This window comes from Chinchilla lanigera, unplaced genomic scaffold (assembly GCF_000276665.1).
Source record: "Chinchilla lanigera isolate Chin_1 unplaced genomic scaffold, ChiLan1.0 scaffold00001, whole genome shotgun sequence".
Lineage (NCBI taxonomy): Eukaryota > Metazoa > Chordata > Mammalia > Rodentia > Chinchillidae > Chinchilla > Chinchilla lanigera.
Window position 1 is genome coordinate 23,025,000 of NW_004955402.1, and position 16,048 is coordinate 23,041,047.

At 41.7% G+C, this 16,048-nt stretch overlaps 1 protein-coding gene across 9 annotated transcripts in view; it reads left to right on the forward strand.

Moving 5' to 3' along the window:
• The window catches only part of Fhod3 (formin homology 2 domain containing 3), a 455,934-nt gene that overhangs the window by 202,940 nt on the left and 236,946 nt on the right, over positions 1-16,048 (forward strand). For all 9 annotated transcript variants that reach the window (XM_005372817.2, XM_005372818.2, XM_013510258.1 and 6 more), the window contains 2 exons: positions 409-476; positions 6,958-7,063. In XM_005372817.2, the coding sequence (XP_005372874.1) occupies positions 409-476; positions 6,958-7,063 (174 nt within the window). The remainder of the gene's footprint in view (positions 1-408; positions 477-6,957; positions 7,064-16,048) is intronic.

The window sequence follows — 16,048 nt, forward strand, 5'->3', positions numbered from 1 at the left end:
CCACAGCTTTTCTGAATACATGTGCAGAAAGCATCAGGTGCTATAAGGAATAGGGTAGAAGGAAGCTTTCTGTTTTGGCTGCATTGCGTTTTCTAGGTATTGTAGACCATCAAGTGGAAATATCTATAAGCTGGAAAACAGTCTGTGAAGAGATAGATACACAGAGATCTGGAGAGGAGGCTGGGGCTGCATGTGCAAATCAGAACATATCCTCCACAACTCGTGTATGCCTCTCTCTGCCACCTGTAACAGTCCAGGCATGTGTACAAATCAATCTTTATACAGTTGGAGGTAAAGACTGTGTGTCCTGTTATAACACCTAGCTCATGGAAGTGCTTCATCCTTCATATCTTCTGTTTATACCATCCAGGGGGTCAGTTAAATTAATTGTTGTATTCTTTATTTCAGAAAAACTGTACAACTCCAGTGGACGAGATTTAAGAAGGGCCCTTTTCTCCTTGAAGCAGATATTTCAGGTAAAAAGGAAAAAAAAATATTCTTCGGTCCTGTTTTGCTTTCGTATGGAATTAGGTACAGACAAGCTTATATCACTGTGTATTACAAGAAGGAAACCACACCATAAATTAGGTTAGAATATCAGATAATATTTTTTATCATATCAACTATTTCAAACATACAAGGAAAGACAACTTTATCCAATCACATTTTTTCTATATTGAAGTTTTTAAAAAGAGAAGCCTGTCATGCACATAATTGAAGACCTGTGTCCTGTTCCCCATGCCAGTTCCCACTTGACCTCCACACCCCACTCTGCTGAGTGTTGAAACTGAGTTCTTTGTGTGCATGCATGATGCGTGCATATTCACCAACAGTATGTGGTACTCTTTTGAACTAACTTCATATCTTTGTCATCCAGTTGCACTCATTCTATGTCAGCTTGCCTACTAAGAGTGGACAGGGTGAAGGTCTGACTGAAGGAGCTCTGGCTAGAATTACATTGTGTGACTACAGCACTTGGTTTGCTCTTTGGACAGATAATTAGGGTAGTTTCCAGTGTTTTTTGTTATGAACCACACTTTGTGGATGTTCCCCTTCATGCACATGTGCAAAGCTCCCTCTTGGGTTTCATCATATCCATCCCTTGTAAGCCTGCCCTCTGTCCTGGTCCTGATAAAGTCAGGATGCAAACAGGCTATGAGATAGTTAACAATGAGACTTCAGGGGCCCAGTCAGGAGGTAGGTTTGTGAAGGTGACCTTTACATGGAGCCTGTGTCTTTCTGGGTTCATTGCTCCTCTCTCTTAGGATTTTGAACCTGAGAGTATATTCTATTTCCCTTCCGTTCCCATTTTATCCATATCCTTAAATTATGTTTTGCGTGTTCACGCGGGTTCTAGCTAGAGTGGGTTCCTATCTGTGCAGGGAGGAATGGGCAAAATGTAGCTCAAAAAGGCATCTCCTTTTGTTCATTCTTGTCCTTATTCTTCCTTCAGCTTGTTTACTTATGCCTTTGTCTCATCCCAGTACAAAGTTCTATTCTGTGAAGATTTTCCAGAGACAAGCCCTCTTTTCTTCCCACAGCCTCCAATTTGCTTCCCCCCACCCCACGCCCAGTCACTGTGTCAGGCTGCATATCTTGGGAATTGTTGGTTCAGAGGCCTGCCTTGGTTCAGGCTGTCCTTCTCTTGCTTGGAAATGGCACCAGCTGCACATGGCATTGCCTGTGTTTGGGCCTCTCCAGATCAGTCCATTCTTAGCCTCCTGCCACTGGGAGTTGAGGGGATCACTCTCCTGTTGGTTCTATCTTGCTTTATAGGTCTTGTCGAATTCTTCAGTTTGACACTGAAGACCTGGGTCTGGTGCTGCTGCCAATCTCACTGTCTTGGCTGCATTTTGAGTTCCTCCTGCAGCTATTTTCCAAGAGCCAGCCATGCCCTTTCTTTTCATTCCCCTCTTTTGCTCCCCAGACCTGTAGCTTCTGTCGAGGATGTTTTGCCACCCATGCCTACTTTCTGTATTTCTCAGTTTTTTTCCTGCTGGGAGTCTCTCTCCAAATGATCCCTTCCCCAAGTTAGCATCCTTCCAAATAGCTTGGAAGTATCCTGTGCTTACCTTTAACGCAGGACCTAAAATACTGTAGAGCATGTGTCTGAATCCAGCATCTGTGAACTCTCTGGACTTTTTTCTGGGACTTTGGAGTCTTGTGTAGTGTCTGGCACCCCTTAACAAATGAATGGACTGGATGAGCTGAATGGTCTTCTGGCAGATGTCTATGTCTTCAGTCCTAGTTGCTACATAGTAAATGCAATGCCACTTGTCCAAAACTCTACTTCCAGTGTATCCCTCTAGGTCTTGCTGTTACTCAGCCTACTAAAAGAAAGCTTCTTCATCCTCCATTATGTTGTCCTGTCCAACCCAGGTCCCTATGGTTGGGCCAGACTCTCACTGTGTCGCAGGGGGCTGCAATCATACTACTCCTCGCTGTACTTCATCCAGCCTGTTAGCCTCCTCTGGTCACCACTGCTCAGCTTTGGTTTTTCCCTCCTGAGTATATGGTTGGCAGCGCACACAGAAAGGAGCAATCCCAAGTGGCTTTAAAACATTGTCATTTCTGCGTCTTTAGTAGGATATATCCTAACAATGAAAAGAACCACACACATACAATTTCTTTACAGTAATAATATGAAAGATAATAGTGTTTGTATTACTATTCTGCGACTGTGTGGAGATTCTAATTCTGTCCTTCTTAGCATTCTTAAAAATTAAGAAGTATACTCTTCAATTTAGTTGGAAGTATCAGAATGGACCCATAGTGTGTATTATAAGCAATGAAAGAACTATGTATTTCTCTTTTCACTGAAAAGATCTAGAAACAGTAATAAATTTATTGGAAAAAAGCATGGCTAGCAATGAGATTGTGATCTAAAAACACCGAAATGAACCAGAGTCCTTGGGAGAAGTGCCTAATTCCACATCTGGAGTAGAAAATGCTATCAACTTAGACCCTCTTATACAGACAGTAGGAAGAATTAGATATTGTTAGGATTATTTCCAAAAGCACTCCGAAGCAAGTTGGAGGATCTCCCATTGGTTGCCAGAGATGGGACAATAAGAATCAATGAAGATGATAATTGCAATGGTTCTAAACATACCAAATAAGTCTGAATTGAGAAGTTCATGATGATATTAAGGAATAATAATGGATTGGCAAAATGATTAGGCAATAAAAGCTAGTGGACTAGCTCATTATGAGAAAATGGATAAAGTTTTAGGCTCTCACATTTATTTTGTCTTTTCATGTATGAACTTCAGGATAATCATATAATAGTTGAGAGGAAGTCTTGGTTATAGAAATATTGTAGGCAATGGGTAAGAATAAATGTAAAATTACAATGTCCCCATTTTGCAGCCCCTCTAGTTAATGGATTTGTATATTGATCATCAAGAGTTGCTAGTCATACACCACTAATCCCAGTACCCTGGGAGGCTGAGGCAGAAGGCTTGCAAATCAAGCCCATCCTGGGCAATGTAGAGACTTAGTGAGATCCTTTCTCAAAATAAAAAAATTAAAAAGGGCTGATGATATAACTCAGTGTGAAGGCCCTAGGATTGATACGGCAAGTGAGTCCATTGAGAAAGACACAAACTCTTGTCCTATCAGGATCAGTACCCAGTACTGAAAAAAAAAAATTACAAACCTGACAGAAATGAGATAAAACAAGATGCTGTGTTCTTCCTGATGGAAATACAAACTATGATTTTGGTCAAACTAAGATTTAGGACCTTGGATCTGGTCCTACCTCAATACGCAACAACCAATTTATAAAAGGTCCAGGACACCGACACATATTTAACTATACCACAGGGGTATAATCAACAAAAAACAGACTCTGGCTACCCTAAAGGACAAATGACCTGGTTTATCCAATGCATAAGTTTCAAGGGAAGAAAAGAAAGATGGAGAAAATCCGTAAATTAAAAAATATTTCAGAGTCATAACTAACTGTCATGTGTGGATCTTATTTGGCTACTAATACAAAGTGTAAAAAAGTTTTTATGAAGCAATTACAGATTTGCTCACTGGAGATTTGACAATTATTTTAAAAAGTATTTAATTTCTATTTCAGGTATATATTTTTAAAAAGAATTTCTATAGTTTGGAGATACATATTGAAATACTTAGAAAGTGGTGGGATATATAGGATTTACTTCAGATTGATACAGCAGGGGACAGGATAGATGAAAGGTTAAATAGGATTGGCATAAGTTGATTGGCATCTGTGGTTCATTAGACTATTCTGTTGTTTTTGTGTATGTTTAACGTTTTCTAAATTGAAAAGTTAAAAAAAAACCAAATGCAAACATGCTTAGACTTGTCACACATTCCTTTAGCTAACCTTACCCCATAGTATGTGTTCCTTGAATTCTCAAGGGTGTTTTTTTCTGCTATTTATTTATTAAACAAATACTTTCAAGCAGCCTAGTTGGCACTATGTAGGCCAGGAAGAAGGTGCTTGTTACCAGGAGTTTATGGTCTGTTTGGAGGACCACACACATGTGCACAAAACAGTGCTCAGCCACAAGGCAGCAATGCATCAGAGATTAACCAGATTACACAAGCAGCAAGCTGTCTGGGGCTTAGGTCCCCACTTCTCTACCCCTGGGTCCGCGTCTTCATCGTCTCTCTTGTTTTCTAGGTGTGGAGGTTCTTTACTGAAGCTACATTTTAAGGCCTTGAATAACAGAGCCATTAGTCATTTAGATTGACTTGAATATCCCTTGACTAACAGGCATTTTAAAAAGTGATCAACGGTTAATGCACACCTGTTATAAAAAATTCTGAAATACAGCAATACTTATCAGTCTGTGCTAACATTTTTATTTCATTCTAGTCTGAAACCAACATTTAAAAAATAATGTTTTAATACCTCTGTATTTTTAGGATACATATTTAAAATCTAGTACATTGCCAATTTGGAAGATTCTCTTTTCTAAATCCTTATTTACATATGTGAATACATTACAGTCAAGATTCTGAATTAACTTTTATAAGCACTCTCTTGCCCTGTCCAGTGTTGTTTTCCACATGTCTTTACCAGCCAGGTCTCTTGTATATTAATATTAGTGATTAGCTTAAGTGGTTTCTTGAGAACTTGTTCTCACTTTTTCACCATGAAGTCATGTGCGAATCTAGTTTTAAAGTAATAAACATTTGTTACATGCTTGGAAAAACCTTCTGACTAGACATGAGCTCATCTAAATGTCCACTTTTCACATATGCTGGTGGAAAAGGATACGGATGGAGAGAGAATTTTTTTTTATTTCCTTTATACATAGGAGTGTAAAGTAATTTTCCAAAAACTCACGATATTGTCCCATTTGCTTCTTCCACAGCCATGATTATCTCAAAGTCTGGGTTAACACAGCTGTGTTTCATTACTTTCAGGGCATAGGCGTCATTCACCCGCCTCAAGCCGGCTCAGACCCTAGAGTGGTATTTAGTTCCCAGGGACCCTTTCTTATGTCTACCTACATTTAGCTCAACACCCCATTGAATATCGCTGGAAAGTGCCATAAAATCAAAAGGAAGAATTGATTTCATGTACGGATAGGAGAATTCTGTCAGTTGAATAAATTACCTTTTTTCTTTTAGATATAAACCATGGTTGTTGTCATAATAACAACCTTTCATTATTCTATTAGGCTTTGTACTGTTTACATCACTGAAGTTTTTTTAATTTTTGCTCTGTTGTAAGTGAAGATGGATGTTCCAGCTTTATCCTAGATGCGGTTGAGACAAGGCACTATACAGCTGAGGAAATCTTCTTCTCTTAGCGGAGGAAAATGGTGCTGGAAAATCTGTTTCAGAGGGCTCCCTGGAATTTGTACTAGAGGAAACTGAGGTTGGAAGCTAGCCAGACATGGTTCAGTGGTATGGGCCAAGTGTTTGTTGCCACTCCTGAGTTTAAGAGTCTTTATCTTTAAAGGGAAAGTAGTATTAGATCAGCAGTTCTTGAATGGGCTGCCCTTTAAGGATTTCCTGAGGAATTTAATAGCAGAGCCTGGGCCTCACGCAAGAAGTTCTGATCAAATCCATCTGCAGATGGTCTTAGTTCCTAATCCTTTTAAAGCTCCCAGATGATCGTAATATGAAGATGTCAGGGATGAAAACCTTCTGAGTGCCTCCAACTTACCTGAAGACCTTGGTGTATACAGCCTAGCCGCACTGCAGTTTCCCATTCTGTAGCTCCGGGGTAGGGCCAAGCAATTTGCATTTCTAACAGGTTCCTAGGTGAGGTTTTTGCTGCCAGTCTCAGTGAACTGTTTGGTCTGTTGGTCAGCAGATCTGGAGAGCTGTTTTTGAAAACCACTGGATTATATGACCCTGAAGTCTTTTTCATGTCCTAACCTCTGCTGATGGAGACCAAGGTGGTTCTTTTGGGGGATGTCACAGTTTCTCCAGATGAATGGCTTGTTCTGCACTCTCTTCAAGCAGACAATGTAGGAGGCTGGGGAAGCTGTTCCCTTAGTTTCACAGAGGTCATTAGCAAGTCCTGTGTTGGAACAGTGGAGTGGCTTTGAATCCTTCACTCAATGGTCTGTGCTGCAATCAAATGTTTCCTGTAGTAAAAAAAAAAAAAAGCCAGCAGAGCTTCATGTGGCCTGTCCCTGGGGACCTGTGGGGGATGTGGAGCCTGGTAATTTTTAAAGAATGAAAAACAGAACACTATAAATATTTCTGACAGGCAAGGGATTCATTTGCTTTATCTTTATTAGATTGCCCAGAAGGCAATAATTGGTCTCTGGCAAACAACATCGTGAAGACTGGTTGTAAAATTCCTCTGGCAAGAGTTAAGATGCTTCATTTGAATAGAGCAGAACAATCCTTAGGGGTCATTCTGGCTTCAAAGGCTCATACATAGTTTGAAAAGCACAGCCTGGGTGGAAGATGGACAGGGATTGCATTTGAAGTCTTTTTTTCTTTCTTTCCTGACAGGATGACAAAGATTTGGTGCATGAATTTGTCATGGCTGAAGGTCTGACATGCTTGATCAAGGTGGGAGCTGAGGCTGATCAGAACTATCAGAACTACATCCTGAGGGGTAAGTAAGTCTCAGCAGGCATGCAGTGGCAGCCCTGCTGCATGGGACCTGGATCTGCTCCAACAATTAGCACACTGAGAGCTTTTTAAAAGGCTTCTACTCAAGAGGGTGGAAAAGACACCCTAGAGCAAGAGGTGACCCCTTCATTAGGTCTTAGCAATTTCTAGTAATTAGTGACAGCTAATTTTACTCACTTTCACTTAGGATGTCTTCTGGGTTATTAAAGAAAAAACACACAACTCAGGGTTTTCTTTGTTTGTTTGCTTTTTGGTGGTGGTATTGAGGATTGAACCCAGGGTCTTTGCACTGAGCTACATCCCCAGCCTGTTATCTTTCTTCTTCTTCTTCTTCTTCTTTTTTTTTTTAAATATTTTTATTAGTACCACATATTTGCAGTACATATCTGATTACATTTATCATGGGGAGTTGGTATATTCTCATTTTTATTTTGAGACAGGGTCTCGCTAACTTCCAATCCTCCTGCTTTGGTCTCCCAGAGCACATGGATTACATGTGTGTGCCACCATGCCCGGCTCACTAGTTCTTTATCCTACCTTATTTGGGGGTGGGAGGCACCACTAAATGGGCTCAGCTCTGCATGTGAGTAGAAAGACACCCAAACCAAAGAGGTCAGTTTATTTCTTGGATAAAGATATTTACTCCAACTTGAGTTATCGCCTGGGGCTCTTTTCAGAACATACCTTCCCTGCCATGTCCTCATGTTTTCACTGGATGCGTCTGGGCCGCACCTGAGAATGTGCATTCTATGAAGTGCTTCTGAAAGCAATCTCTACCATTTCATGCATAAAGCAGTGGGATGGTGTTTGCAATCCTGACCTCTTTTGCAGTTCAGAGTTACTAGTCTTTTACAGTAGTAGTGATTTTGTGCATCTTCATTTAATAATTTTGATTTCTGTAAAAACAAAAGCAGTCTAGGAATGGGAGAAATGACTATGTTAGATCCTGAAATTTGTGCTATGCATAGTTTTGATCTAGAAAAGGAGAAATTTCACATAGAAATATTATCTGCACTTTAGGGTTGGAAAAAATTAAGATTCAATCCAAATGTTTTGCTTAAACGAGTTACTCCCCCTGTATTTGTCCCAGCAGGGTCTGAGCCTAGGTACTGGGGCACATCAAGACTGTTCGCCTGTCCCTTCAGTGTCTATGTCCATGCCTTCACAAACTTCATTTTGCTGTTTGTATAAAAAATCCTGAAGCCTCTTTTTCTGTGGGTAACGAAAAATGTGTGAGATGCGTGGCTTCATATCAGATGTTCATGGTGAGAGGTGAATGAGACAGGCCGTGTGGGATGGTCATTTCTGCAGAGCTGTTTTGCCTTGACAATGGTCTCTGATGTCCTGTGTTGTTATCATCTCAGCTGAGTGCTTCTTGCCCTTCCTGAACTCCTGAAAAACCACACAAGAGAAAGCAAAAAGAGCAAATGTAGGGATTTCCAAGTTGATGTTGTTTTCATTTGTTTTGATAAATACAGTATACACAGGAGAAAATGTGGGGCTGGGGATGTAGCTCAGCGGCACAGCGCCTGCCTGGCAAGCGCAAGGTCGTGAGTTCGATTCCCGGTACCGGAAAAAAACAAAACAAAACAAAAAACACAGGAGAAAATGTGCCCCTTGCCTCTCCTTTTGTACTCCCTGTGCATTCATGACAGAATCTGTGAGCCTGGGGATGCAGTTCCCTGTGTCACCTTCCATCTTCCCCCCGGCTTAATTACAAGTTGTCACAAGAGATGCTTTACTGATGACTTTTGTGATTTATCTCCTTCATGTGATTTAAACATTTAAATGGAAAGTAGTGACATGTGTAAAGAAATTAACCACAAAATGTCTGTGTTGTATCCAAAAGCAGCCGTGTCTGTCTGTTACAGGAGCTGAGACAGGCCAGGATTCCTGTCCTCATGTTTCTACTTGCACTGGTCTAACACCCAGAAAAGGGAAAGGTACAGAAAGAAAGGCATAACTTTCACTGACTTCTTGCTCTTAATCATAATATGGACATTCACAAATTGAACCACATGACAAGAAATATACCTAAAATTGTCTAATTCTGAATAGTGGCTCCAAAGTGACAGTATAAATTTCCATTGATGTTTAAAGTATATGCCATTTTAACTTAACCGAAACAAAGTCACCCCCAACACACACACACACCCTCTATAGAAGTGATATTCCATATTTTAAAAAATTTTATCCCTCTGACCATTGTGCAGGCACATGTATGTGCATTTCTAGAGAGTACTCATCTATATACACATCTGTTTTTATCTACATCCAAGTCTGTGTGAGGGGTAAGGCCCTCCCAGCTGTGGTTGGCCTCATTTATAGCCATGCATTTTATCAGAAAGCCCTGCCCTCCAACCTCACATGGATTAGAAAGGAACATATGAACAAATGTAGCTGAAAGGGAGGCAGAAATAAAATGAGCAGTTAGCTTCTTGGACTCAAAAAAGGAGGCAACCAGAGAGAAAGGTTCGCCTTGGGCCTGAGTGTTATCCCTCCTGGGTGCCTTAGAGGAAGTTAGGAGAGAAAATTCAGCATTGATGAAAAAGCTTTTAATCTGGTGCTGCTGAGAGAATCCTTACACAGGGGTCAGATGAAGTTCTGTGGCTAGAGAAAGTCCCACATGGCAGCATAGTACACACTGTTCTTCCCCACAAGGAAAGATGGTGTTGACACAGGGAACTTCATCTAGGCTCCCTATCTAGTAAGTGCTAATCCTGAATCGGCAGTGTTCTGGACCGTACCACAGAGGTGCGAAAGGCAACTTACCAAACGTCTAAGTGCTGTAATAGGATGTCTGTTCATGACCCAGGGAGAGCGCTGTCAGCTTCCTGCTGTTTCTCTGTCCATGTAGAAGGTTCCAGCAGAGTAAGACTCATTATAGACAGCTCTTCCTACAATGAGGGTTCTGTGGTCAACATCTGTAGTCAGGATTTACAAGGGAAATTTTTTAAGGATTTAATATAGGACACATAATTTATAAGATTATTTTATTATAGTCACCCAAAGAGTAAAATGCAAAAGAGTATAGGAGGTCTGTCCACACACTAGAGACCCAAAGAATCTAGCTGAGGGCCTAGATCCCATGGCAGTGGCCTTCATGAGTCCATCTGAAGACCTAGAGCCCACAACAGTGTCTTATGCAAGTCTGTATCAAGGATCTGCACTGGGAAGGCCCAAAGGTCAGGGTGGAAGCTAGAAAGTCTGTGCCAGTGGGATGAAGGATCTGTGCCATCAGACTGAGTGATCTGCACTAGAGCCAGAGAGCAACACTCAAAGTAAGGACCCGAGCTCCCCTAAAGAGTACCACAGTCATCTTCAGTGACAGTGAGGACCTAAGCTCCTCTGACAATGACAATAGCTGAGTTCATATCAGGAAAGCCAGCATGACAGGCTTCTCCAGGAGAATTAACAGCACACCATCTTCCCCTCTGGTTCTCTTTTTAAGCTGTTGGCAACAATCTACAGGTGGGCCTTCCATACCCAGCACGACACTGATTCAGTTCAGTTGGGTGTTACAAATTGACCATTAGTTAATCCACCACACTTGGCTTCATATTTTGCTCTCCAGTAGTGTTCATTTATTGGCAACCAGAAGGCTCACTATGTATTGCCTGGAAAGTGCGTCAGTATGCATGCTATTCGGGTCACTACAAGATGTCCAGCTTCCTGCAGAAGATGGAGCCTTTGTGTGGCTGCCCCACACGAACCAAGTCTCAGACACCTCAATGTAACCAGGGCCTACTACCTAATCATCAGCACATTTTGATGTATTTGGCTGAAGCCTGTGCCAGGAAAATTACCTTCTGGGGCATGTAAACAACAGATTTCTTGGGGTGTGATTTTTTTGTTTTTAGACAGAAAAACTATCATTTTTCCTCACCCACATGTTGAATCACCCTTTGGTGACTTTGATGAATTTCTTGTGAAGGCTTTTTTAGGGATAGCTGCCAGCAGCCACCAGACATTGTCGAGAACACCCTTTGAATTGCTGCTCTCGGCCTGACCATGTTTCAACCATATTACCTTGAGCAAGGAGTTAGACCAGAAGCAGATCAAGGGAGTGGGCTGGGGAGAGTTTCCCAGTTGTGTTGCTGCCAGCCCCCTGGAAGAACATAGATGTCCATACAGGGCCACTCAAGGCAAATTTGGGAGTCAGTCATGAGGCAGAGGGAGGGGCATGTGGGTGAGCGCTTCAGTTGTGGCTTCTGAGGGAAGGGACAGGTGACGTAGGGTGAGCAGGGTGATAGGGTTTGGCTGGTGAGAATAATTTCAGCAGGTTCTGAGGTGCAGTGATGGCCCCGGGGCCACCCAGTAAGAGCCTTACCTGGGAGTGTTTAAGAGTGTGAGCTTCAGGGCTGCTGAGAAAGGGGAACTAACTGACCTTCAGCCAGGACTTCAAAACTCGATCAAAATAGCATTTAGAAAAATGGCATTGTGTGAAGTGAGTCAGTTGCCCAAATGCTCCTGAAAAGCATGCAAAGTAACCTCAGGAGCTCCACATCCTGTGACCATGTGTGGGTCCTCCAGGCATGAAGGAAACAGCGTGTGGAGAACCCTGCCCCTGGCCACATCTGCTTCTGGAACCTTTCCATTTACCTTTATTTTTGTCCTCAGCCTTCTGTCAGACCAGAAATCCATTGCTTGCTGTCGAGTATCTGCTGGGAAGAAGATAGGTTTGAGTTACAGGGAGGCCAAGTGCTCTCTGAAAATATGAGCAGGCTCCTGGGAAGAGGTCTTAACTGTACAACATGGAGAAATAATATTTATCCGACTTATTATTCTTGGATAGGTGTAGCTAATGAACTAAAGTTCTTCAGGATAGTGAGTATTTAATATAAATTGACTGTGGAATTTTGTACTTCACTTTTCTTATGGAAGGAGGACCTACACTGGTATATTCTTGGGAATTTAAGCTTTCCACAAACATTACTGAACCTCGCTTCGGGCCATGTGCCACGTCAGGCCCTGGGGCTAAGCTGATGAAACTGGGATTCAGCCTTGCCCCAGGGCAGATGCCTGATGCCTTATATATGTTGTGTGACACATGTCATATATGTTTAGTAAGTGCATTTACATGGCATGCTTTGGAGAGAAAAGAGAAAAAGATAAAGCAAGAGGACCAGCTTCTCTTTCTGGCTGTACCTCAAGAGAAGCTACCCCTTCCAGACTAGTTTCACAGGGAGAAATTTGATTGATTTTACACAAAGCAAAATTCCAGTTAATCAGGAAACACCTCAGTCATTATCAGAGTTATTTTGAAAGCTGATAAGATCTTAAAGCTCACTTAGCCCAACCTTTTTGTTCTACAAGAAAAGTACAAATATTTTGCCCCACAGTATGTTTTAAAGAATGTTGTCAACATTTAGAAACTGGGAGATTTGACATTTAAAAATCCAGAGTTCAGGGGTTTTTTTTTGTGGAAAAATCAGAACACCAGAGTTAACTGTATTCCATTCTAGGCAAAATCCCTAAATGTCTTACCAGTTGGGGATCCCCTAATGAAGATCAGGATGCGTGGTCATGGTGTCCACAAGCATCTGCATCATCAGAAACAAACATGTAGACACTGTAGAAAGACATTTGATGATATTAGAGAGAAAATGGACACAAAATACTTCCAGGCTGAAAACTGGAAAAATGTATACTTCAGCATTTCAGAGCAAAGGAGGAGAGCAGAGGGCAGGAGAGGCTTCAGGCTACACAGAGGAAGGGTAGAATGGGCATCAAGCTGGCATGAGGAAATGGGAACAGAGGGGATTTCAGTTTATTTACTGAACTTAGGTTGGTCACTGGCAAATACATTTTTCATTAAATGGCCCAGAGTGATTCCTCATGCCTCTTACATACTGGTCCTGTATCCGACCTTGCTGATGTGGAGGAAGCCCTACTCCTTCCTTCTGCTCTTGGTCTGGACTTACGGGATTAATCATGGCAGCTGCATGTCCTGGCTTTGGTGTGGGTGCACAACTGTACAAGGTCCTGTTAGTGTCATCAGACCCAGGTGGACTGAAGCAAGATTCAAAGGCAGAGTTCTTTCTTGCAACAGAGGCTACTCCCAATAAGGAATCATGGCAGCTAGCACAATGGGCAGCCTATAGGGCCAAACTGGGCCTGAAGATATATATGTATATTTTTGGTCTGCTTAGTGTAAAACTTAAAAAATAATTATGAGCACTTATATATTAGGATATTTGATATAAAATATAGTTTTATAATAGCTTTTCTTGGAAAACTGAAAGCTCAGACCAACATAGGGCCCTCACTGCTGCATGGCCACAGTTAGCTGGAGTTGGAAAAGGCTGCAGAACATGTGGGTTGTGGTTACCATAGTCCCCACCACTCCCTGGAGTTTTACCCTTGGGCCGTTCTACTTACTATTGTTGCCTCTCTGCCCTATGGGGATATAAATTTGAGACAACAGCCTAATGATCTCACAACCTGTGAAGTGGGAGTTATAGGTATCCAAAGTAGAAGAATACAGATTTATTACAGCCAGACATGTTTGATGCCATTGTTCCTTTGTGAATTTGAGTCTCAAATATAACATACAATGTTTTTTTTTAATCTCCCTTCTGTAGCACTTTAAAAATTACATGAATCTTGGCACTCAACTCTGATTTCTACTCACCAAGCCTTCCTAAAGATAGAAAACTGTCACCTCAGGGACAGAATAGCTTGGGACCAGGCTGGGAGGAAGCAGAGTCACTGCCTGGGGTTAGGAAGTGTTGATAAGAAGATTCTTCTAGGACATTTGCTGAATTGGTTGAGGCTGTAGTTTGGTAGCAGTGGGGCTTTGGTCTCAACCCTAAATCTTACACCTGAGAATCCTCCTTATAAAGTCCTCATTGTCCACTTGTGAGAGGGGTCAAGGTGGGTCCGGAGGCTGGAGTATCAGGGTGTTGAGGCCCATGGCATAAAGGTGGCCCAAGGAAACTGCACAAAAATGGAGTGATGTAATTTTTCCCCCCATAAAGCAGATAGCTTTAATAAATTTTCCTCACTGGATAAGTTGTGAACACTCAATTTTCTGAAAAGCAAGTAACGTAAAAAGGAAAACCATAAATTACTCAGAACCCCACCACACTAAAACAGTGACCATTTACTTTACACTTGAAAAAGTATTTGCTCCAAATACAATTTTTATTGAAATAAAGGTAGATGCTTACTCCTTGTTGGCCATGTCCCTGGAAGGGACATTAAAAATGTGGATCTATGAAGTATACAGAATGTGTCCCTATTGTGGTATTAGGACCTCACTCAGACCTTAGCGCAGTTACTTAAACTGCAGCTTCCTTGTTTGTGAAAAGATGATATTTAGCAAGTTGCAACTACTAAATGACTTATAGAAATGTCTAAATAAAGGATGGAGCTGGAGCTATGATAACTATTATCAGTACTATGCAATTATGTCTGTATAGTGACCTTAGTTGGAAGCTGTGTCTTCCCAAACTCAAATGTTATAATTTTAACCTTAGTACCTCAAAATGTGGTTGTTTTTGGAGATACAATATTTAAGCAGATAGCTAAATTAAAATTATTTGAGTGGGCACTAATTCAGTATGGTCAGGGCCTTGTAGGAAGAGGTTGTTAGGGCACGTACTTGTACAGAGAGCCTCCTAGAATGTGGTATTTGTTACACAGTCTGAGCTAATACACCAGCTTTGCACTAGGTTCTCTGGGAGTTATTTAGGTATTACCTAGAACAAAAGTACTAGGGTTCAGGTTAGAAAGTATATGCACTTCCATCTTATTTTGGACTAAATAACTGTCCTTCAGAAAAGATGGGTGAATTTATGCTCCCACCAATGTCCTCTGTTTTTGTTCATTTACTTGAAGCCTGGAGGCATCATTTAAAAATTGTTTTTGTCATTCCTAGTGACTAAGGTACACTTACTCCGACCAGTAATTTTTATGATAATTTTTAAACTTGTCTTGTACTAGTGGCTGTCATTATATTAAATTTGTTGGTTAATTTGGGAAGAATTAACACTACCTGGAGACTGTAAACTATTTCCATTTACTTCTTTTCTGGAACAGATCCTTCTCAAGCACTGTATGCACACACGTGTGTGTGTGTGTGTGTGTGTGTGTGTGTGTGTGTGTAATTTCTCTTCTCCTTTTTACAGTTTTGAATTGGGACTGATATTTGCCATGTGATAGAGTAGGAGGATTCTCTTTGGGGTTCTTTGCTATGGGCTTGTTCTGTAAATTTGGTTTTGTAGTGTCATCTCCTGCAGAAGTCTTTTCCATCTTCCTTGTGTGTTTTTTCTTCTATCAGGGAATATTCTGTGTTTTGGGGTGTGGGGTCCTTAGTTGTTGCAACCAAGCAGATAACACAAGAGGTTCATGTGGTAAATATAATTTCCTGGAGAGAAAAATGCGTACTCCTTTTCTGAGTTTGTAGGCTCAAAGCTCTCCTTGTGTTGTGGGTTTCAGCTTCACTGGCTGTGGGCGGGGAGGCTGGAGCAGCTGGGCCACTTACAGCCAGAGGTCATGGTTTCTACCTTTTGTTTGGTTTTTCTCTGCTTCCCTGGTTGTTGACACCTTCATTTTTGATGTCTCCTTTCCTCTGTGTCTTGGTGTGTCTGCCCTTGGCCTGGATCTCAAACCCTAACTTTGTACCTGTTGGCGATGTGGCCTCCAGGTGGATCAAGCCACATGCTAATGGGTGTGGTCAGGGCAGGAGAGAACTGCCAGCTATGGGGAGGGAAAGAGACTGAGTCCCTCCTGTTGCCACTCGTGATGCATGGAGCAGAAATGCTCCCCAAAATGGTTCATTTTGCTTCTCTCTGCCCCTGGCATCAGATCTGCACCCTCTTAAGAAGCTGCATCAGATACCAGTGAAGACCTGTGCTTGTGTTCTTCCTTTTCCAGCCCATCCAAACTCACAGACAAAAACATAAGCTGGAACAGTTTGCAGCTTGCTCTGGTCTACCCAGACCAAGAGGTGCCATGCAGTTGC